Source organism: Perna viridis, chromosome 1 (assembly GCF_037379345.1).
Source record: "Perna viridis isolate PV_CMFRI_1.1 ecotype Kerala chromosome 1, ASM3737934v1, whole genome shotgun sequence".
Taxonomy (NCBI): Eukaryota; Metazoa; Mollusca; class Bivalvia; order Mytilida; family Mytilidae; genus Perna; species Perna viridis.
Window position 1 is genome coordinate 3,838,959 of NC_142445.1, and position 25,802 is coordinate 3,864,760.

Here is a 25,802-nt window from a genome sequence, read left to right on the forward strand (position 1 = left end):
GACCTTAAGGACGCTCTTCTATGGAAACGCAAATCACCTGATCACAATTATGTTTCCGGATTGGTCAAATACTGCTAACTTAGTGGCGTTAAAAAAAAACTGTATCGAAATTTTTTGAAATTGCGTTTGAAAAAACAATCGAAAATTTGAAATTGTGTGCCATGTGTCATTTTCTTGGAAGAAATGTAGAACCTTGAAAAAGAACAAAATTTTACTGCATCGGCTATCTTTTTTTTTTTTTTATAAAATACTACTTGTTAAAGTTAGTTTTGGTGTCATGTGACTTTCATAACCATATCCTATCAGAAAATCATAGCAATTATATTATTTTCTGAATAAAACACCTAGAAAAGTAGAAAAGGTGTTAGTATTTTATGCCACATTCGATGTCTAGTTGGTTTATTGGAATCATTGTGTCTGTCCATAGGTCCATCTGAATTTTGTCATAGTTACCTCAACTTTTGGTGGATGGATTGATTTAAAAATTTAGTGTGTGATTTGATGTTGTACATGATTTTAGTTGCTGTATGATATTAATGGGGTACACTTAGCACAACAAACAATGTGTGCAAAGTCATATTTATTATGACCATTAGAGCATTAAGATTTACTGCTGTCCATACATACTTCTGACTTACACAATTTAGGAATTAGGGGTCAAAAACAGGCATTTTTATGCTTAATTAAATTATGAATGGATCTTTTTGAAATTGTACCACAAGGTGTCATACCACAAAAGAAAGGTTTTGATTAATTTTTAGGTATGTGACTCAAACCATTTAAGGAATGACAATTTGATTCTGAGGGGGCCTAGCAGTATTCAGGCCCTGAAAAATTGAAAATATTCTGGCCTACACCTTATTGAAAATTATATTTTTCTTTCATACCAGATACTTCATTCAGTGAATATAGATATGGAAATAGATTATATTGCCCTGATGTGGATGGAAATAAATTTTCTGACCCCCAAAAATTCAAAAAAGATATTCTGACCCCACAAGATATGCTAGCCCCTCCCCCTCCCTCAGAATAAAATGGTTGTCCCCTCAAGAATTTTAAGCCAAAAGTAAGCATTTTCATAATGTCCAGATATGACAATAAATATTATTGATGTTATGAGTTGGTATCTTATGGTTTATATTGTTTGACTTCTGTGTGGATATTTAAGTTGACATTGTCATCATTTTCTTGAATATTCATCAGAAATTGAATTTCATCAATGAACTTAGAAAACTGATTGTAAAACTTACAAAAGCCATATTTTTTTTCTATTTGCCAATCTGATTCTGTAATAACCTTGTGACTACTGTTTAAAATACTATTTGTACTTTGTAACTACCACAAAAGAAGTCATTGATTGAATGGTAAATAATACTGTAAATTGGTTTTTGGTGTACAGCATATGATGTCTTCATTTACTAGTATTGATGCCATAAATTTAATACAATATTGTTGCTTGTTTCACATTACTGTTATTTGACCATGCTAAAGACGAGTTATTCTATACATTTTATATGGATAAGGGACTGCTTCAGTAGAGTTTGTCAAAATTCAATAATGAATTCCTAATACTTAGTAATACCTTACTCTGTACATTTGGTTTAGTTCTTTTTTAAAACCAGATGTCACATTTTAGTGTAAAAATGCAATAGGACAGTAAAGAAGGTACTCAACCATGTGTTCATAACATGCATATCATTGATTACTTCTTAGACATTTCATAGTCAATCTGTTTCCATAAGTGCTTCCTCTAAGGCTCCTCATACCCAGCTGTTGAATGCAGAATGAAATGGTTGTCCCCTTAAGAATTTGGAGCCAAAAGTAGCATTTTAATAATGTCCAGATAATAACTTCAGCAATTATGAATGGATCTCTTTGAAATTGTACTACATAGTGTTATAACACAAAAGTAACTGGGGTTGGTCTTATTCAGGAATAAGGGGTCAAAGCGATTCAGGTCAATTTTTTTTTCTGTATTGAATATTCAATTGCAATTAAACTTCAGAGCTGTATCAAGCTTGAATAATGAGTTCATACATGCCCCAACTGTTCAAGGTTCAGTATGCTAACTCTCATGAATACCATAACTGTATGAGACTCATGCAGTTTGAAGCTGGATTGGTGGAATTTTCCTGTGTGCCACATTTTTTGCTTTTTGATATTTTGAACCTTCGCAAGATCTTATGCTTTTGTGTTCTGAAAAGGCTTAACAGCCTTGTAAGAATGGTGGAAAATATGACGATATGCCAAGCGTTTTAATCAATGGAAGCTGAATTTGTACATCAATTATTTTTAGGTCAGGGTATTGTTCTTATCTTAGTACTGCAGCAAAATTTTTAAATAGTTTTATGCTAAATAAACAAAGAGAGTGACATCCTGGTAACTTCAAACATTTATGAAGTCATAATAAAATTTACATTCAGCCAGTAACCATATATTACTTGTACATATCAGGTAAATGCATTATGACTGCTCTAAATGAAAGTATACATTTAAATACATGGATGTTTGAAGAATTGTCACACCAAAGGTTTCATTTAGTTTTCGTAACTTGGCTTTTTTTTTTCATGGTGCTAACATTTATCACCAGAATCAAAGAAAACTTAGTGCTGGAATTACTGTTTTATTGTTATGTTGTACTTCATAGTATTTTGTACACATAAAGGTTCTATCAAATATTAGATGTAACATCACAATTGATTGGATAATATGACAAAAATGTATTCTTAGTAGACAAATCAAGATAATTTACCTGTAAAATAATCAGAATAACAGTGAGACAATCACTGATTTTACACATTCTCCTGAGAGCATATAATTGAGTACTAAATACATTGGTTAAAGTAAAAGAATCACTCTTGACATCATGAGAAGTATGTTATTAGAAGTTTATTTTCACATCAATATCATCCAAGTCTTCATTGTAAGAAATATTTCCATTTTCCCCTTTTATTTATCTTAAGGAAAAAGTAAAATTCTAACTTTTGACTACAGAAAATACCAATTAAATATCTTTATTTCATTTGAAAGAATTAATAAATAAGTTCCCAAACTAATAATTAATTAACAAGTAAAAAACAATAAGTGATAAAGCTATTAAAACACCCTGTGACATATGGATGATGTATGAATCTCTAATGAATCAATGAATAGATCTAGGTTATACATACCAGACAACAACAGCTGTCATTTGTACAATGGTAATCACATAGCATGTTAGAGCAAAACTTCTTCTATTGTCATAATATGTAATTAATGTTAGAAGGTATAATTATCGTTTCTATATTCACACAAGAAATCACCACAGTCAGTTAGATATTTGTATGTGAAGAAATTAGCAATAATTTTTTGTTTACATTAACCCAAATATGAATTTAATATAATAACAATTTGATGAGAAAACATTTCAGAGCTTTGCCAAATTTACTCAAGAGATTTTTTTTTCTAAAACAGTATATATGATAGATGTACAGTTGATAAACACAAACTACAAAGATTGTCAAGTAATGAGGCTATAGGCTTGGCATGAGGATAATACTGGATTTGTCCATTATGAATCACTAATGGGGAGTTTTCTGAATGGATGAAATTGTATGTTATATTACTGAAAACCCAAATATCCTTGTGTATGTTATGTATATATTAAAAATTATTAAATACAGTGAAAGCATATTAAAGCCACTTCAAACAAAATGGAAAAATAAGCAAGAAAAACATAAAGTTGTAATGACATCTAATGTTTAATAATCAGTTATATTTCTTGAATAAATAAGAATAGTTTGTAATAAACTTTAATGCACAATCACCCAACAAGAGGGAGTATTATTAAATTAATTACTGCTTCAAAGTTCATAACATTTTTTTTTCTCCAAAAAACAAAACTATTTTAATATTCATGTAAATAACCTTTTTTTATCCTCAACAAATTTTAAAAGTAACACTTAGTTATAATACCAGGAGATACATGTTAAATTCCAATGATATTGATAAACCAATTACTATCAGTATGTATTCTTGTTGAATGGTTTTTTTTAAATCAAGTAACTGAGTTAAAATTACCTGGAAGGTGGCCATCTCAAATCAGAATCACCTCTAATGTCTAATCAAATGTAATATAAATTCATCATATTTGCTGTCCATAACAGAAGCTCTAAACAGAACCTTTAAGTTTAGTATTTACAAAGTAACTAAGTACTGATACTGTTCAAAATGATGAACTGAAAAATCTTCAACTCTTTCAGAAGTTAAACATGTTTACCCTCAGTTTACCACTGTACTCCATATGGAATAGATGTACCGTAACTTTTGCAAAATCTTATCACTTTTCTTTTTTTTTTTCAACTTACACAAAAAATGTTTAGTCATTGTTCTCGTTACAATCTGTGCAATCACTTGTTAGGTAACTTATTATGCAGCAATCATTGTCTTATGCTATACTACTACTGTACAACTATACTCCGGCAAACATTATACCAGACACAGTAAAATTATATTTTCAGAATACTGAAATATGTTTTAAATAGACTTAAAAGTAAATTACTAAAATATGTAGATATATAGTTACCCATTATATTGCACTGGTCTCATAGCACTTATAAACTAATTACTTCACCAATTTTGAATAAAAATATATACATGTACTAGTAGCATAATTGTTTGATCTTTCATTAAATGATGACATGTATAATTTAACTGCCACAGCAAGGGACTAGCAAGAAATCGTATAAAAAAATTATCAAACATTTCCAATTTCATAATAAAAAACACAGTTAAGAGACCAAAAATATTTTTTTCAATTCCATTTAAAGCAACCAATCATTAGCTTGTACACAACTGTACTACTGCTCATATAACTTCAGCAAACATCAAAATATTTTAAATCTAACGCTTGTTCCATGAAAAGATGAAAATGCATCTATAGGTTGCTCAATAAGGATCTCTACTTTAAATGAAAGGTTTAAAAGTTTTAATAATGGGACTGTTTTTAAATTCCTAATCCTTCAATGGAACAAAGCTTTTTATATGATACACTAAAAAAAATAACAGTTCAAAAAACAAGTTGATGAATCATGACAACACCTAAGAATAACACCAGCTATTATTTTAGCAGTAAATCTTCATTACATTAACACAGACATCAAACATTTATGTGGACCCTTCTGACTTGCTGTAATCCTTGCATATCTTCTATGGTCTAGTAAGTATATCACTATCTTCACCATAAATGAGTTTCTCTTATTTCACCAATAATATGGCTTGCTCTTTGTAATGCCTTAGAGTAAAACAAAATAGTTGTATTATTTCTCTTTCTTAGTTTCTGGTTAAAAATGATACAATTAATTCTGAACAGAATCAGAATATCACAAACAACCAGTACAACTTGATTATGAAGCTGAGTTCATTTATAGCTTCTTACTGTTTATCTTAATTTTCTTAGTCATATATAGTTAGTTTTTGTTTTGTTGTCTCTAGATGTACCGTTTTGTTTTTGTTTTGTTGTCTCTAGATGTACTGTTTTGTTTTTGTTTTGTTGTCTCTAGATGTACTGTTTTATTTTTGTTTTGTTGTCTCTAGATGTACTGTTTTATTTTTGTTTTGTTGTCTCTAGATGTACTGCTTTATTTTTTTCTAATTCTTATTTTACTTAATTCTACTGGCAGTTCATACTTGTATAATGGAAGTGCAGTAATAATGTTCATTAGAAATGGTTATGGGTGGACTTGTGTGCTCTGACCTTTTTGATGGGCTTCTGTTAATTTTCCCCCATTAGATGTGCCCTTTTCATCCTGATTACCCATTCCTTTTAAAAAGCTTTGAGAACTCCATATTAATACCTGTGTCATTTCTTGAGCCTCCTTCCTCCTGGCAGCCATATGTTCAGATTCCTCCAACAAATAGTCTATTTCTTCCTTTTTATACAACTGACTCACTAATTCACTTTGTAAATTGTCTTTTACATAGTTCACCAAGAAATGCATTATTGCTTTTGGTACATTATCTTGTATATTCTTTTTTACAATCAGGAAATAGCTGTTAATTAATCGCTCTGTAATTATAAAATAATCACATTTTAAATATTCAACCATTTTGTGATATTCTTTTTTATTTAAATAGCTTTTAAAGACGACACATACTCAGAACTCCTAAGCAGATTCCTGATATCTACTTAAATATGAATAAAAAACATCAAACTACAAGTAAATAAAATGCTTCACGGTGCACAGCTTAATATGACAACAGAGGTCCAACCCTAAGCAGTTTCGGCTAGTATGGACTTGAAACAACTTTGAATTTTGATTAAGATCAGACATTTGACACGGGATAAAAATTTGATGAGAACTGAAGCAGACACTTTTAGGTCACTTAATACTAAATGGTTGAAGTGAAACCTCAAAAATCAATCCAAACCTTCCTTTGGAGTATGGCACTCATGGTACAATTTCAAAGCCATTCATCCCTTTTACTCAAATCATTATCCAGAATTAAAAAAAACACCTTTTTTTACGACCCCTTTGTGGCCCTTATTCTTGCATGGCTTAAGTCACACCCCCCCCCAAAATCAATACCAGTCTTCCTTTTATTGCACCTTGATGTAAAACTTATATGAGGTCCATTCATTTTTACTGAAGTTATTGTCCCAACATAAGGCAAATGTTTGTTTTAAGCACCTTATTGGCCCTCAATTCAAAACAAGTCCAAGTCTTAACCCTCAAAATTATTCCCTGCCTTCCCTTGGTGTTGTGGCACCTTGTTATACAATTTAAAGCAATCCATTCTCTAATAGTTATGTTATTGTCTGGTTATCAGGAAAATGCATGTTTCTGACCCCCTTTTCAGCCCCTTAATTCTAAACAAGTCCAAGTCTTAACCCCAAAATCAATACAAGTCTGACCATTGTGGTGGAGAATATTGTGGAGCAACATCATTAACATTCCTATGCTTTTACTTGGAGTTGTATAGTTAAATTCTATGAAATACTTGTTTTTGGCTCCAAATTCTAAAATGGTTGGGGCCATAACCCCAAAAATCAATACCAACCGTCCTTTTAAGGTTTGAATCCTTGTTATGAAATTTTATAAGAATTGACCAATATTTAAGTTTTTGCATGAAAAAGTGACTATAGACAATGACAATGACATCACCATACTATTATACAACCAAATTTTTTTTTCTCCTCTAAAAGGCAATTTTGTTACATCAAATATGTTTTTAATTCTTTCCAGTTTATCAATTCAAAATATATCCTTACCCATTACATCACAGTCTAAATATATCTTACCTATTACATCACTCTCTAAATATATCCTTACCTATTACATCACAGTCTCTTTGTTCTCTTGATGAAAGTTTCCTCGATGAAGATTGGTTTGGCTACAAGATGCATAATTAAATCCTTTTAGGCCTTTTCTATGATAGTTTTTGCCCTTAAATACTAAATAAATTCTGTTTTTATAGTTACAGATGTCCAACAGAAAATAAGCTAAAAATACACTTTTTGTTTCCATTAGAAGAATCAGATAATTTTTTTTTCATTTATTTTGGCATTACTGCTATGTTTTTTCATATGCATAAAAAGACAGTTATGAATCATGACTTTAAAGGATCAATGTGTAACCTTTGGATAAATGAGTATGTAGACAAACTAAACATAACTAGAAATAATGTGAGCAAGATCACAAAAACATCAATGACATCAAGCAAAGTATGCACATCAAATGTTGAAAACAGCACAAAATTTCAATTCTTAAAAGAATCAACTCCAGTTTATCATCTGGTTTATCACAGTCTAACAATTTATGTCCATTATCTTACCTTAACAATTTCTTAATTCAGTGTCTTGGGAGTCTCTAGAGTCTGGGTTGCTTATTCCTTATGTTTCTACATATGTTCACATTATTTTGATTTCATGTTCTTGATCAACCAATGTTTGCTTGGTTCAGTACCTTACCCCATTATCTAACAGGTTAATGCCTTTCCTAGTTTGCTTGGTTCAGTATCTTACCACAATATCTCACAGGTTAATGCCTTTCCTAGTTTACTTGGTTCAGTATCTTACCACATTATCGCACAGGTTAATGCCTTTCCTAGTTTACTTGGTTCAGTATCTTACCACAATATCTCACAAAATAATGCCTTTCCTAGTTTCCTTGGTTCAATGTCTTACCACAATATCTCACAAAATAATGCCTTTCCTAGTTTGCTTGATTCAGTATCTTACCACATTATCTCACAGGTTAATGCCTTTCCTAGTTTACTTGGTTCAGTATCTTACCACATTATCGCACAGGTTAATGCCTTTCCTAGTTTACTTGGTTCAGTACCTTACCACAATATCTCACAAAATAATGCCTTTCCTAGTTTCCTTGGTTCAGTATCTTACCACAATATCTCACAAAATAATGCCTTTCCTAGTTTGCTTGATTCAGTATCTTACCACATTATCTCACAGGTTAATGCCTTTCCTAGTTTACTTGGTTCAGTATCTTACCACAATATCTCACAAAATAATGCCTTTCCTAGTTTCCTTGGTTCAGTATCTTACCACATTATCTCACAGGTTAATGCCTTTCCTAGTTTACTTGGTTCAGTATCTTACCACATTATCTAACAGGTTAATGCCTTTCCTAGAATGAGCAGGTGAACCTACAACACTACTGGAAGCACTTCCTGGTTTAGATCCCTGTTCAGAATCCGTATCCCCAGGTTTACCACCTCCAACAAAATTACTCAGCTTCCAGGACTTTGTTGTCAATGTGTCATGCAAGGTAACATTCTGAAATTATGGTATAAACCCATGGATGTGTACATGCACTAATGCAGTATGGATATGAGCTAGCTTAACTATCTGATATTAAACATTGAACTGTTTTCTTTCAGCTAAAACTATTGTGAGAAAGCTCACAAAAAGAACACCATCCATTCCAGTGAACTTACACCATGCTAAAGTTGTTTAACAGAACAGTCTCAAATCGCAGACATGATTTAAATATCTTCTTTATGCACGTACATTTGAATGATGCCGAAATTTCTTTTGGATCATCAAGACATTTAACATTGTTAGTCATATCATTACTGAGAAATAACAACTTAGTACTGTGATAGTACTTTAACTCATGGGGTATCAATTTTCGTGGTTTTCATGGGTAGGCTAAACCACGAAACTTTGGTTCTCAACAAAAAGGAGAATCTCACTGATGTGAATAGTGAAAACCTCAAAACCACAAATTCAAGAATCCAAACTTGTGTTTCATCCACAAAAATTGGTATCCACAAATTAAAGTACTTTCACATTACTAAGCTGTAAACCTGATTAAATACGGAATGTAAGCAAAAAGAAAATTCACTGCAACCAAAACTTACAAGTATTAATCTGAGAACTTACTGGTTTAGATTTAGATTCCAGTGTTTTGTGATGCTCTATATGTTTATGTTCCAATGAGTGACCCAGATTGTTGCCTTCAGATAGTGCCTTGTGTATCAGATGAGCCTCATGGAAGTCAGGATGTTTGGTATTAATATAAGCTAATTCAATTGACATTAAATTTTCTACCTAAAAAAGGGGAAAATAAGATATACCGGTAACTTCTGTTAATACTTCTGTACAAAACAGAATGTAATCAACAATGATTACTTAAAATAATTATTCACTAAATTGAATGTCTTTTCTACTTGACTTGACAGAAGTATCTTTACAAAACAAAGTCAATCCACAAAGTATATTTACCTCATTCTATTTATTGGTACCTCAAAATACAATTCAACCATAATATATAAGGAAATTGAAAGTTAATAACAAAATTACTGGACTGATAAAATCAATGCAAAAGTTAAAAGGAATAATCCAAAGAAAATTCCATATTACAAATGGCAATATGAAGGTAAAAACTAGAAAGCTGGAAAAACCACCATTATTTTGTTGACAACAAAAAAAATCTTTCATTTTTCTATAATTGAATTGAAATTTGTTTCCCCATCATATGTTACTGACCATTGTATTTGTTGGTGGTAATCTTCTTCGAAGGAGGTTTGTGACCACATCTAATATCTTCTCATGTAATTTTGGAAATCTCAACATCTCTTGCTGAAATTATAAAATCAATAATTGTTGTGCCATATTTCTTATACACTGTACTTGAATTCTGTAAGGATGCTTACAAACTCTTCAAATATAGTTTTAACTAAAACATTCCTTTATTTGAAATTCTACAATATTTTGTTCATAATTTCATTACCTGTGTTCCACAATGTTGAATAATTCTCTGCATTTCTTCATGGACTAATTCTACACATCGTAAGCTTGGTTCTTCTAATCGTCTCATCTGTCGTTTAACTAGTAACTCAAATGAAACTTCTGGTACAAATAAAGCTGGTCGTGGACCCTGCAATGTTGAGTAATCTAATGCAGTAAAAGCCTAACCTAATTTTATGTTTGTTTGTTTGTTGGGGTTTAATGTCCGAGCAGCAATATTTCAGCTATATTCAGAAGATGAACATGAAATGGATGATAAAATGAACATGAAATGAAGAAAAAAAGGATGGGTCACAAGGATAATAGGGTCGACAAATTTTGATTGCCACTGGAAAAAGGGTGGGTGGGTAAGGTTGGGCAATTTAGCCTCCTGTGGCTGAGCGCAAAGGTTTCTACTCCTATCGAATACCACAGCAGGGTTCTTTAACGTGCGAGGAACATGGCATCTTTCCCAACACAGTGCACCACTATGGTTTGCGGTCAGGTTTTCCGTATTATAGCCTGACAACCCCAGCATGCAACACGCCAGGGGTACCCCATTCCACCACCTGGGGCACACATCCCAGTTGCTCTGTGGGCAGAGCGCCTAGCCCCCGGCTAGGTTTCTGAGCACTATTTCATCGCCTTATATGACAAGCTTAGCGCTGCTGCAGGCCTATTCTTTTAACACCCGGACCTGCACAGGGCCTAATTTTATGAAAAATTACATTAAAGGAATGTTTTGGCATCCTGTTCATAGCTCTGTTACAGACTGTACATTAATGCAGCAGAACTCTACATAACCTCAATTCACTCTTACCATGCAGGAACTGTATATATGGTCATGGGCTGTTTTCCTTTTTTTTTGGTTCTGGCAATTTTATTTTTCACTTTGTAAACCACAATTTGATTTCTTATGCAAGCAGAGTGAATGTGCTTTGAAATGAGGCTATTTTAAACAGAGTTTGATAAAAAAAAAAATAAAGCACTTGACCACTTGAACAAGAGGTCATGAGTTAAGACAGTGATTTTTATAGCACTTGTCATTTTTCGTCAATGACAAAAGACTTTTCAAATTGACAAAAATTATCTAGTCACTTGAAATCTCATTACATTAAAGAGCTATAAGCCCAACATTTATTCAAGTGGCAAAAGTGACAATTTTATTACCCCCAACCTAATTACAACTCTCAACAGGTGTCAAAATTTTGTGTAAACAATCACCTAATTTGCCAATTACACTAATCATGCACGTGGAGTAAATGTCGATCTCTTGACCGCTCAACCATGCAAGTTCAAATGCCAGTAAGGATTGTTGCTGGGAAAATTCCTTTATTACTCATTAACTTTGTGTCAAAATGACATAAAAAAGTATTCATCATTTATTTTTGTACATCAAACTTGAGTTTAAACAAAATGTGGGCAATTTTGTCCCTACCGTGTCACTACATTTTTCACGATCTTTTTATGATCTTGAAAATATCATTTATGCTATCAATGAAATCCTGTGGGACCAATAGTAAATTTATTTCCTGAAAAAATAATGACATAAATTTATAATCAACTCAGTCTGGATCCCAAATGTACATTTGAAAATTTTGCTAAAAATAGAATCTCATGAGGTAACAATTGGGAAATACCTATTTGAAAATATTTATATCTGTCCAATGTAGTACTGGTGCATGTTAAGGCAGTTGTGCTAGATGTAATTCTGTGTTTCTACAAGGATGGCAATGGAGAAAACAGCATTTTTTTATTATATGAAATACATTTACAATTATGCCAGGGGTGTATAAGATTAAGATTCTAAAGGGATTTCTTGTTTGATTATTCTTAAAAGCTGGGGAGTTTCTATTTAATTATATCTCAGGCCTGCTATTTGGATTCTCTGGAAAACATGCTTGCATAACAATGGAAGAAAATTATGTGCTTTATTCATATGCAATGTACATGTACATTTAAGTTCTATTTCATGTTTGTACACAGTGCTGTAAATAACAGATGATTCTAAAATATCTTATGTTAGATGCAAATACTACCGCACTTAAAAAAAATAAATAAAAATACCATTGTTGGTTTCTATGTTGTAGCTTTTGCTATTACGTATGTCACATTCAACCTTATCATACATTTTTGGCAAGTTATTTTTTGCATGAAAGGACATGCACCACAATGAAAACTATGAATGTCCAACCAGAGAGTGAGCCGTGTGTTCATTTTGATCCATGGAGATCCCTGAAAATGGTACTCATTTTCTCGTGCAAAAGTGACTAAAGCTTTCAAAACCCTGGAAAAAAACCCTGGTTATAAAGGCCACAAAACGGCCCTAAAAAGTACTTTCCACAGGTAATGGGAAATGGTGGTAATCCTAGAACACTGTAATAGCTGCTGTTAAAAATTTGTGTCTTCATTACTAAGAAGATATATTAGTTTGAATTTTGCTTTAAAATATTTGAATACTTCTCTTCACCTAAATCGAATAAATTGTTTCTTGTGATATCTAATTACAGGTATAAATGTATTAAATGTTCTTTCCTTCAACTTGTTTTGTAGAAGTTTTGAGGAAAATTTAGATCTAGGTACATGAGGAAAGCACCCATTTGAAGAGGTTATTACACCCAGAAATTCTGAATCTACATAAAGATTTTTTTAACACAAGTTAAAATTTAAAAAACTGAAATAATCTTTAATATTAAGCTAAGTATACACTTCTCTAATGAAACTATTTTTCAAAAATTAATTATCTTCTTCAAATGATAAATCAGAAAAAAAATATAATTATATTATATAGTTAAAAATAACAATTAAAATTATCTCCCTTTTAATATAAATAATTTAATTACTACTTTTAGAATATATACTACATACAACTATATGCTAATATTTCCGAGTTGTAAAGTTTTCTTCTACTTACTGTTGCATTTCTGATAGCTGTTAAAATGTCAAAAGTAGTAAGGCCTCCTAAAGGGTCAACAGAATCTAATGTCTTCCCAAAGGTTTCATGGAAAATATAACAGATTCTGGCACCTCCACATCTGTTTAAATATTATAAAGTTTTCATGTCAAAATTTTTGCTTCAAGATGGGTAATTTGAAGTTTTTGTCTGCATCCAAGATCACATTAAATTATTGTTGGTGAAGACACAACTGCAAGGTCACTGTCAAAATTAAGAAAGATAGTTCATGTGGAATTCACATGAATTTCAAGCAATTCATATATGATTGTTAACATATTACACAAACTAATAATAGTAAAAAATATAAAGATTTATTAATGCATGTTGTAGACTTTTAAAGTAATAAATTATATATTAGAAATCATTAAATTAATTGTAATCAGAAACTAAATGACCTTACAATTCTGAAGTTTCTATGTTTTTGGCTGTTCCCTCTATTGTGCTGCAATAGGCAGCTGCAAATCTGGTAATAATCTGTAGCAACAACTGACTCTGAAATGAGAAAGAAGTCTTGACTTAAGTATACACAAGAAATAAATATGCCATAAAAGCTGGCAATTATGGTACTGAAATAAATTTGATATTCAGGGTACTGCTGATAAAACTTCCCATTGGGAGTAAAACTGGAAATGTGTAAAATCATGGGAATTCATGATTGTCAAATAAATATAGTCTTTTTCAGCTTTTGATACCCAGGCGCAGGACAACCAGGAACAATGGAAATTCTGCTAATAATTACATGTAGTTTTTATTGACCATTCAACAAAATATCTCATATTTTTCAGCTTAAAAAATTTGGTCCTTGTCCCCCCTTCACTACTTTTCCTAAATTTTTATTAAAAATTGCCTTTTTTGTTCATTCTTAAGAGCCCAGAAGACCTTGTCAGTTTCAATGAAAAAAGGTTATTTATAATCATACAAATCTTTTTTGAAAACAAATATCAAATTAATAGTAACTTGCTCATTCAATTTTGATTCAATTTGTGTGTATCATTTTGGTTGTTTTATGTTCTTAGCTGTATGTGTGTGTGTGTGTTTTTTCTCTAGTTGTTATCCTTGGATTATATTCGTTTTAATTACAGTTGAAATTCTGGTTCCCTTGATGTCTCCTTTACTGGAAAACAAAACAAAAAAAAACAGACTTATACAAAAGGTCAGAGCCCATTATTTCAGTGTATTTGTTCTTCTTTAGTATCTGGCTGCATAGTGTGCCATTGTATGCTTGTAAACAATCTCCCAAAACATAAGTCTACAACTCACTTTATCTTCCACTGGTTCTCCAAATGAATTCAACAGAGACTGAAACTGAGCTATTAAAACATTAACTCGGGTCTTTAAATCAGGTAAACAGTCCCTAATATGGTGCATCAACAACTGAAATAAACAAATCATTTAGTAACCAGGTACTAGTAAAACATTGGAAGCAAGAAAATCACAGATTAAAAAAAAAGTTTTCTGTTCTAAGAATACTATATAAACCATAGGCTAATGCTAATTATTTATCTTTTGTTAAAAAAACTATGAATTTAGGATAATGTAATTTCAATGATTTATCTAAGGACAATTAAGACACCTTCATAACTTACCCTGTTCAGTGTCTTTGCAAGAAATGGTGTACCATTTCTACTAGCGATTGATGGATATTTTCTTTGCAAAAATGCTGCCTCATCTGTTAATGCATCTTTCATATCCTGAAATAAATTTCATGAAGGAATGAAGGAGTTATTATTCAATGGTATTTACTGGTAGATAGACCGACTGACAGACTGAAATACACAGTGACTCCTGAAAGTTTGGGGTAGTAAAGAAACCAAAGGGAACTTACCTTTCTATGATTGATATCAGCCTGACTTCTATTGACTACACCAATGATACCCAGTTTAACAGGAATGACACGCCCACATAAAACCTCCATAGCATCTGTTCCATGGTCCATTAAATCTAGTTTGGTTATCACAGCTAATGTTCTTCGTCCTAAAAATGATGTAAAGAAACAATTAAATATTACTGAAAAGTTTTAAATAACAGTATTGATATACCTAAGCTCTCCTATTTCCATTCTATAAGTATTTATAGTCTATATTTTAAAACTAGAAATACTGAGTCAGAGCAAGCTCACAAAGAAAATACCCCCTTGCTTCAAATGGAGATAAATTTTAAAACATAAAATTGAATTTCCTCCCTTTGGAGTCCTCCATTCCTTCAGGGTCACAGTGAATCCTACAAGTATATTATTCAAACACTTTACTTACAGGGTTATAATAGTCAATATTTAAATAGAAAAGTTGTCTAAATGCCTTTATTTTGTTATACATTGTATGGATGACATTTAATTTCAAATTTCAAAGGAAGCAACCACAAACATGACAAATAAGTCAAAATATTTAAGTAAAGATTACTGAGAGTTTATTTTCCATATGACACTGTAAACCGGGAAATGTTGCGCTGTCTTTTTTATTGGCTTATGCTATAAATCTGCTTTCGTGCAGGTTTAAATTTGCAATTATTCATCAAATTGTATTGTGATGTTCTTTGAAGAAAATATTCATGACAGTTTAATTTTCACATTATGGATCTCGGCACAAAAATAGCGAAAATAAAACTGCAGCAAAAACATCATGTTTTACAGTAATGTCAAAATAATTTTAGAGCTGATAATGCTTTCAAATCTGAAGACAAAGAGCAATACCAAAGGTTCAAACAAGAGGAAATTTGTACACAAAACAATGCCAGGAACACCAAATCAGAAGAAAAACAAGTTACACAACCAAAAGGAACTTAGCGGTATGCACAGAAAAATGAATAAAAAACATCCAATTAATACCAATGGTTAACTAAGATAATCAAGCAGGCCAAGCATTTAATATCCAGGTTACATATTCCCAATATCTTACCATCAGGGTCCAGATCTTTAGCAAGTTTTAACGACTCTGATGTAGCCATATCTGTGTTTGCCGCTGTCACAGCCAGTATGATGGAGTTAGGATTACTAATGTACTTCATACACATCTCTATAATCTGATCTTCTATGTCTTCTGGCTGGTCACCTACTGGTACCTTAGTCAACCCAGGTAGGTCAACCAACGTCAAATTTACTACTTTGGATGAAAATACTTTCAAACTGATTGGTTCTGGACAAACACCCTTCAAAGAAACATAAATAATGAATTCATACAAATACCCCAACCAAATTACAACTCTCAACAGATGTCAAAATTTTGTGTAAACTATCACCTAATTTGCCAATTACACTGATCAGGCATGTGGAGAAAATGTCGATCTCTGACCACTCAAGAAAGTTCAAATGGCAATTACAATTGCTGCTTGGAAAATTCCTTTACTTCTCATTAACTTTGTATCAAAAAGACATAAAAAGTAATTCATCATTTATTTTCGTACATCAAACTTGAGTGTAAACCAAATGTGGGTAATTTTGACACCACCCCAGTGTCACTATATTTTGTAGTTGCATGTCAGCAATATTAACGATCTTGAAAATATCATTTATGCTATCAATGAATTCCTCAGACATATATACTAGATATAACTGAAAAATAATGATATAAATTTGTCATTAACTCGGTCTGGTTCCCAAAAGCACATTTGAAAATTGTGCTAAAAATAGAATCTCATGAGGCAACAATAGGGAAATACAACATTTACCTATTTGAAAATATTTATTTATATCTGTCCAATGTAGCATTGGTGCATGTTAAGGCAGTTCTATATCTACACTGTGCTTAATGTATTTTAGTGTTTCTACAAAGGGTGACAAATACATGTATATTTAAAACTATGACAGGGATTTATGTCCCTGATTTATGTATACGAGTGTAAAGGGAATTCTATTTTTGATGATTCTTAAAAGCTGGGGAGTTTATTTTTCAATTGAATCTCAGACATGCTATTTGGATTCTCTGGAAAACATGTTTGTACGATAGTGGAAAAAAATATGTACTTTATTCATAAGCAATGTACATTTAAGTTTTATTTAATGTCTTTACACGGTGCTGTAAATAATAGATGATTCTGAAATATCTTGTGTCAGATGCAAATACTACCGTAAGTGACTACAGTTTCCAAAATCCTGGAAATAAACCTGCCCATCTAACCATTTATAGAAATAGTGAAAGTATCACCACATACTAATTAAAACTGTTTTCAAAGTAAGGTTATAGATATACAAGCCTGAAATAAACACGTCAATTGGTCTTCTTCACATGAAGTTACAAAATGTAGCTAACAAGAGGCCCCTGAAGAGCCTGAAAAGCTCACCTGGCAAACCATGTCCTGTAAACTAAGTAAGTAAAGGTATCATGCTTTGTTATTATGTTTGACGAAAAAATTGCTGGAAAAAAGCATATATTGATGAACGCTGTAAGTTCATTTGAGTACCCAAGGCACAGTAAAATGTTCAAAATGCCTTCAAAGTGTTTTAGAACCTTTGAAAAAAAAATTGGGCAGGGATACCACTATGCCCTATTATTCCAACGGGTCTGAGGGGGCATTTGCCCAGAATAAATTTTCTGAAAAAGAACATAAAATGAAGTTAAACCATGACTACACAAGTTGTATAATACAACATTTTCATCATCAACATTCAACTCAGGAGACAATGTTTACAAAATAAACCAAGTACATGCAGTTTTGAAATGAAAGCAAGTGTAAAAATTAGCCAGAAAATGGCTACCCAGAACAAACTTTTGTTATCACCATTCAACTTAGAAGGCAATATTTCCTGCAGAAAACAAGAATCACTGGAATTTGAGCAACTGATAAAAATGGTCCCAAATGGCCACTTAAAAAAATTTAAAAACTGTCGGTCAACTCAGAATATCATGTTTATCTTATGAGTGACATTAATCTCCATTATTCTTCTATAGTTAAGAAAAAAAAAGCATATTGACCCCGATAATCTATCTCTAGTAATAGCAGCCATGTTTTTTTGACCAATGAAAATTTTTTAATGATCAGTTTGTGTAGGATACCCTAAAAACAATTATGCAACTTTCATTTAATTTGGTCACATGGTTTCAGAGAAGACAATTTTCGAAGTTATACAGGTGAAAAAAGATTAAAAAACTCTGTTTCAGGGCCATAACTCCTACATTGGCAACAAATCATTTTGAAAATTTCAGCAAAAGTTCATCTTCTGATGGTGAACAATCTGTCCATCAGAATTTTGCTAAATTCAACGGTTTTTGAGTTATTTGCAAATAAATGAATTTAGACCCCTATGTTCTATTTTCAGTAAAAGCGGCCATGTTTTTTCATGAACCAAAAATCCAAACATTTATTTTAATCAGGATACCCTAAATTCTGTTCAGTACTTTCTGAGAAGATTTTTGAAAGTAATGACATCAAAAACAGCAAAAAACATCCAAAAAGAGCAATAATACAAACATAGGTAAACAGATTTTTACCAAACTTTAACCACAGATAGATCTAATCACACTAAACACTATTACCCTGTCAAAAATTGGTAAAACCTGCAGGCTTTGGAGATATATGCAAAAAGCTGCTGTCTGACCCCTATGTTCTAAATTTAGTTACAGCAGCAATGTTTTTCGAGGGATAAAAAATTAAAACATTCATTTTGTGCAAGATACCCTGAGAAACAATCATACCAACTTTCATTGAGTTCAGTACAGCAGCTTCTGAGGAGAAGCAGGGACCACCTGCCATTTTTTTCACCAATTTTCAGAAACTAGAGCCAAAAGTGGTGCCAAAAAAAGTTATCTTTGTCAATTCATCAAAAATTCATGACATACATGTACCACAGATTCACTCTTGATGCATGAATAAGGCAGGTTTTTAGCTCTAGTCTTAGTCAGGATCTAAAACCATTTTACTTTCCATCACTTTTCATATGCAAAATAATAAAGTACCACTCCAGAAACAGGTGTTTTATGTCTATCAAGGACTTCATATTACTATGCTAATGTACATGTAGTCTCTGAATTTTAAACATGCTGACCTTTTTCCTTTGTGGACCAATTACATTTATCATAAAATATAATTTGATTTTTTATTTATAAATGTTCAACAAACTTGATTTTTTTTTTTCAAGTGATAATGTTTCTAGCAAACTACCATAAACCATTAATTGTGTTTCTTTTTAATTCTGTCTTGTTCTCTTATATTGCTGCTTGATATCTGCATATGACTTAATGCCTTCAATATTTCCTTAATTAGATTTTGGAATCCCCCATTCTATTTGTTTACTGATTGTGTTTAAGGTGAGATAATCATTGTTAATTGGATTTAATTTATTCTCTAATATGGTATATCTGTTTCTGAATGTTTCACAAGGTTTAACAGGGTTGTAAAGAGTAATCAAGGGAACCAGGGTTATAGCAGTAATCAAAAGAATGTAATCCAGGGACAAAGACCAGACATGGAAAACAGACATACACAACCAAGAACATAAAGTAACTAAAATCATACATACAAAGTAACAAAAGTAAATGAGCAACTCAAACTCCACTAAAAACTGGGAGCATGGACCAGGTGCACCGGTAGGGTAAGCATCCTCTGCTTTTCTAGAAACACCCGCCGAGTTGCTCATAAAAAGTCAAGTCCAGGGTAAACAAATGAGGGAAGGAAAACTATGACCCGTTGAATAAATCAGTTTTCATGGTGCTGATGGATACACCATAACGATCCATGAGTTCATGATAATGACCATAAAACTTCTGTAGTGATGACTTCAATCTTGTAGCAACATAACCCTGTTCCAGAAGCCTATTTGTTAAGAGTTCTGGCGCGATACAAAAAGTCTGTGTAGTTTCGGCAAGCTCTGGCATAACGTATGAGTTGTGATATGAACACTCCATACGCAGGAGCTGAAGGGATGTTGCCACAGATGAAAGGAAAGTTGACAATTCTGAATGAAAAGTCATCATGTTTGTCGTAAAGTTTGGTCAATAGTTTTCCTTTACCATCGATTTCTAAGTGTAGGTCAAGATATGAGGCTGACTTCACAGTGTCTGTAGTATCCTTTATCTCAAGTTCTTTTGGATAGATGCGATGTATCAAATCCCTGAAATGTAAAGCTTGTATGTAGCCATGTGCACACGGTCATGAATTGTTTACCTTTGACCAGATGAGGAGGGTTTTGATTGGCTCAATTACATGTTTATATCTGATTGACACCTCCCATGAGAATATTGTGAGTCATGGTCACCTGGTCTAATTACCTTTGATTGGCTTCAGTCGTAAATCAGTTATGGTCAATTAACTGTGACCAGGTGTCAACACAATTGTTTAATTGAAGAGAATACCCACTGCTGACAAACTTCCTGTCAATTTTAATATACAAAACCTAAGCACCAAGAAAATCTGGTTATTTTTGTCGCCCGATCAAATAAAAAATTCACAAATTGCAACATTGGCAATACTCCAACAAGGATCAACAGATTTTCATACAAATCTGCCTATAAATAGATCCCATCATGCTAAACACTCTCAGAATTTAGTTAAACCTAACAGTTAAGGAGATATATAAGCAAAACTGCTGTCTGACCCATATTTCCTAAATTTAGTAATGACAGCCAATTTAAGGGATCAAAAATCCAAATATTTATTTTGTGCAGAATACCCTTAGGAACAATCAAGATAAGTTTCATCCAAATTCATTCAGTAGTTTCAGAGGAGAAGATGTTTGAAAAATTGTTAACGACGCTGGACGTCAAGTGATGGCAATAGCTCATGTTGCCTACAGCTAGGTGAACTAATAATAAAAATCAATTAGGAAAACGTTTTGCAAATTAAAATGCCTTTTATTCATATGTACCTTGTTAGTTCCGCTCATTCTGTCTGTTTCATTATCAATTTCTTGTCTGACTTCATTAAAGTCTGTGTAGATCTTGTTTTTTGTATGAAGGAATTTGGCCCACTCTTCCGCTTTGATGGCATCTACAATGTAACATTGAAACAAAAATCTGCCGTATTAAAAGTATGTGATACATACATTTACCCTTTTTCTGATTTTCAAGAATTCTGATATGAAGAGACCAAAAACAATAGATAACAATACATCTGATCACATTCTAAAATATATTTTTACCAGACCCATACAAGTGTGGACCTGCATCACTGCTACATTTTTGTCAGCACATTACCTTCAATATGTAAACAAACAAACAAAAAGTTAAAATAAAGAGCTTTGCTGAGAGTAGCATGTTGAACTCTGTTGAGGGCAAATGTAGAAATAATTGTGAGTTTTTTTACACACTTAAACATCGGACTTACAGTTCGTTATGGACACTACAGCTGGTTTTGACACAATATTGCACAAATTTGAAAGTAATTAAGGGTAAAAGAAGCTCTGCTTTAAGGGTGCTTATCAAAGACATTTGCAAACTAATATTTAAGTTATTGCATGAACAGTACTTTTAGATTGACAGATTACACAATGTAGATACCCCCTATGGCCTAAATATGACAGACAGACAGATAGAGTCAATCAGCTACTAGACAGGTAAAAAGTGTGTATGTTACTTGTATTAAAACAAACGTGAGTCAAGTAAAACCAAACAGACCATTATTCAATAATTTGACTAAAGGACTATTAGTCATACCTCCACTACCTTCCTGGAACCTTGTTTCTGTGTCATTTTTGCTGACATGAATAAGTTGAAGGATAAGAGGACGTCTGGTTACTATCCCTGTTCCACGAGGTAAGAAATCTTTACCAACTAAACCTTCTATTACTGAACTTTTACCAGAACTCTGAAAAAAAATTTCTTCATAACTGAAATATACATTTATGTAATGAAAAAGCAGGATTTATTAGAATGAAGGAAATTCATGTATACGTGGCCAGTTTTTAAAAACAGGGCTTGGGGAGGAGGAAGGTGTGTGCAATAAGATATACATATAATGTACTAAGAGTTATCAAAAGACTAGACAGGGAAAATACACACACACACACACAACAAAGAACATGAAATAACCAAAATAACACACTGTACAAAGAAACAAAAGTAAATGAGCAACTCAGACTCCACTAAAAACTAGGAGCATGGAGTACATGTAGGTGCACTGGTAGGGTAAGAGTCCTCTGCTTTTCTAGAAACATCCACAGAGTTGCTCATAAAGAGTCAAGTCCAGGGTAGATGAAAGAGGAAAGGAAAACTATGACACCATGAACAAATTTGTTCTGTATTAACATTGCCATTAAGTGAGTAAATGACTTTTTTCAAGACTGTGGACAAATGAATGAATGACACATTACTGTCAACATGTCACGAGATACACTATCATTTCTTTCACTAATGGGATAATTTTCAATCAATAAATCATTTGACATCAGTATATTTATTGTATAAAGTACATGTAGTTGGGAAAGTAAACACGACAGATTCTAATGTCTATCCTATTCTGAAGATAATGTCTTCAACTTATTCAATATTCATGATTCAGAATTGACTGCAAAAAAACATTAAAAAAGGACAATAATTCCAAAATTGCATAACAGATAAATCTCACCATGCTGAACATAACCCAGTCAGAATTTGGCTAAACCTTATGGTTTTAAAGAAATATGCAAAAAACTACTGTCTGACCCCTATCTTCTATTTTAAGTAATGGCAGCCATGTTTTTCATCAGATCAAAAATCCCAATATCATCTCTATGCAGGATACCTCAAGAAACATTCATACCAAGTCTGGTTTCAATTGGTCAAGTAGTGAGAGAGAAGACTTTTTAAGGAAATAATATTAAAATTAGCAAAAAATGTCAAAAAAGGGCAATGACAACCAGCATAGCTTAACAGATTAAAATGAAAATTTGACCAGAGATAGATCTGATCATGCTGAACACTATTACCCTATCAGAATTTGGCTAAACCTAATGGTTGTGAAGATATATGCAAAAAAACTAGTTTGACCCCTATGTTCTATTAAACGGCATAGGCGGCCATGTTTATCAATGGATAAAAAAAAACCCACATCAGTTATATGCAGGATACCCCAAGGAGCATTTATATTAAGTTTGGTTCCAATTAGTCATGTAATGTCAGAGGAGAAGAGTTTTGAAAAATTGTTAATGATGACGATAATGACGGACACTCATATGGCCTTCTGTGGATCTTGTTTATTTATCATGTCATTCTGATTGTCATTCATTTTTATTTTGCAGGTCCACTTAGATTATGTCTGTTATCAGGATCATATCCCAGCAAGTCCCATGGACATTCAGTTTTCCATTATACTTGAAATTCTCCAGGTTTGCCTGCTGTGTTTATTTTCAGTCAGTCAGCTCAACTGTGATTTTTTGGGTACCATCAGCATGGTCATGGGACAGCGTTTGTGTCCCCTGTGGCACTGCTGCAGTTCGACCAAGTCGTTTTGACCCAATGAAGCTTTGACTTTTGTTTCTCTTGTATACTATGAAACAGTCAAGGCCATTGGCCCTTAAAATAAAGGAAATGAGTCCAGACACAGACCCAAAAAATCCACAAATTCAGATATTCATGTACAAAAATACTGTGCCTCTGCAAGGCCCACATGCCATTTTTTTGTGTGCCATAGATAACATTTATGTGCCAATGCCACAAGGGTGCAGTCAGGAATAAACACTACACCTTAGATCAATCAATATTATAGGATCTCCCAGTTTCAAAAGGTAAATTGTTATTAAGACAACATTTTTTTACATCATACTAAGACAACATTTTTTCACATTTTACTATTTTGGATTGGACTTTTCTATCATTTACCCCTCTTTGGAATCACATCGAAGAGCTCTAACTTTCCTTTCCTAATTAACAGCATATCAGGAAATGACATATGCTAGGTTAAGGTTTAATGTATTAACAATTTATTTTATCCTATTCTGTTCTTTGAACAGTTAAATGTACTTTTTCTCCACAATTACTGTTTTTGGCAGGGGAAATCAGTAGGGTTTAAAATGCTTAACCCATACCAGTACCTGCATCAACTTTTCCCCGTATCCAAATGATCTCTTGCTAAATTATTCATTCTTACAGTATGTTAAGGACTGAAAATTGCATGAGATGGGGAAAAGTCCATTTCAATTCATTTCTAATCAAGAAAATGATGTATATTTTTCTAATATTTCTTGTATGATCGGTTTTCTAAATTATAAAGAGGTTAAAACTTCATTTTAAGACTTTCGATGAAGTTTTGAAAGATTTGCTATTGTTTTAAAAAAAGAAGTGACGGAGTTTGAATTTCCATGGCGTATCTAGCGCCAATCCCCGCATCAGCAAAGAATGGATACGATCTTATTCAGAATGAAAAACAAAGTCTCATAAACAGAGTCTGATGCGATTTTAATTTATTGTCAATGAAAATTTTGACAATGTCATGATGTTCTAATGTCAAATATGCATTAAAATTGTTCAGATAACAAAAATACCACACTTTTATTTTGGGTACGGGAATTTCAGGTTACAAATTTTAGACCTCTTGAAAAGAGAAAATCGAAAAAAAAATCAATTTTTTCGACAAACATTTTAAAAATCATTAATGCTCGCCTAACCATCATATCCTGATTTTGTAAATATGTACCAACTTTCAATTGGAAAATATCTTGTAAGAAATTGACAAAATAGTATTTGGGTATGGGGAAAAACTAGTACAGGTATGGGTTGCACAATTTTGACCATACCGGGGAAGTCATTACCATGCAATATCAAATTAGATTGCACAATGCCCTAGCTCCTGGAAGACAGTTTGTTTGTTTGTTTGTTGGGGTTTAACGTCCGAGCAGCAATATCTCAGCTATATTCAGACGATGAACATGAAATTGATGATTAAATGAACATGAAATGATGACATGAAAAAGGGATGGGACACAAGGACAATGGGGTCGACAAATTTTGATTGCCACTGGAAATAGCGAGAGGTGGGTAGGGTCGGGCAATTTAGCCTCCTGTGGCGGAGCCCTATGGTTCCTACTCCATGAGAATACCACAGTAGGGTTCTTTAACATGCGAGGAACGTGGCATCTTTCCCAACACGGTGCACCACTATGGTTTGCGGTCAGGTTTTCCGCATTATAGCCTGTCAACCCCAGCATGTAACACGCCAGGGGTACCCCATTCCACCACCTGGGGCACACATCCCAGTTACTCTGTGGGCAGAGCGCCCTAACCCCCGGCTAGGGTTCTGAGCACTATTTAGTCGCCTTTTACAACAAGCTTAGCGCTGCTGCAGGCCTATTCTATTAACACCCGGACCTGCACAGGGCCCTGGAAGACTGAACGGTATTTTAGAACAGTGTATATATTAAACAAAAAAATGTTAGTCTTTCTTTAGCATTCATCATACTGATTAGTGGATAATAGAAAAAACATTTCTCTATAAGAAGTATAATTTAGACTTATTTCTTTACTGACTTCAGACTTTAGTGAAAAAGAACATTTTAATAACCTGATTTCCTATGACCACAATTTGAGGGAGCAGAATAGTTTCGGCCCCGACTGTGTTGAAAACATCTTGGAGTTTGTTTATGACTGGAATAAGCCCTTCCATGATCGGGAGGCTACTTTCTTATTTTGAATGTCAATTGAACCTTTCAGGACATTTGTTTCGCTTTCGGCAAATTAACCGCAGGTCAAATTATTTCCGGGTCAAACGAAATGATGA

The 25,802-nt window shown here is 32.8% G+C and overlaps 1 protein-coding gene across 1 annotated transcript; it reads right to left on the reverse strand.

Annotated features, from left to right (window-relative positions):
• Positions 1-2,603: 2,603 nt before the first annotated feature.
• LOC148626893 (dynamin-1-like protein) lies at positions 2,604-25,792 on the reverse strand. The gene is made up of 16 exons (XM_088556969.1): positions 25,587-25,792; positions 21,767-21,917; positions 20,980-21,101; positions 16,079-16,328; positions 15,010-15,158; positions 14,771-14,875; positions 14,445-14,558; positions 13,585-13,676; positions 13,143-13,263; positions 10,233-10,379; positions 9,989-10,081; positions 9,383-9,550; positions 8,597-8,773; positions 7,311-7,371; positions 5,835-6,046; positions 2,604-5,272 (listed from the first exon to the last, which is right to left on the reverse strand). Exons 1-16 carry the CDS (start codon positions 25,686-25,688, stop codon positions 5,216-5,218), a joined length of 2,121 nt encoding a protein of 706 aa, XP_088413095.1. The 5' UTR covers positions 25,689-25,792; the 3' UTR covers positions 2,604-5,215.
• Between the last annotated feature and the right edge of the window lie 10 nt (positions 25,793-25,802).

Coding starts and splice junctions, on each gene's coding strand:
- LOC148626893 (XM_088556969.1), bottom strand. CDS start 25,688: ATGGAAGGGCTTATTCCAGTCATAAACAAACTCCAAGATGTTTTCAAC. Junction 13,677..14,444: donor GAGAACCAGTGGAAGATAAA/GTGAGTTGTAGA, acceptor TTCTCATTTCAG/AGTCAGTTGTTGCTACAGAT. Junction 8,774..9,382: donor TGGAATCTAAATCTAAACCA/GTAAGTTCTCAG, acceptor CCATAATTTCAG/AATGTTACCTTGCATGACAC.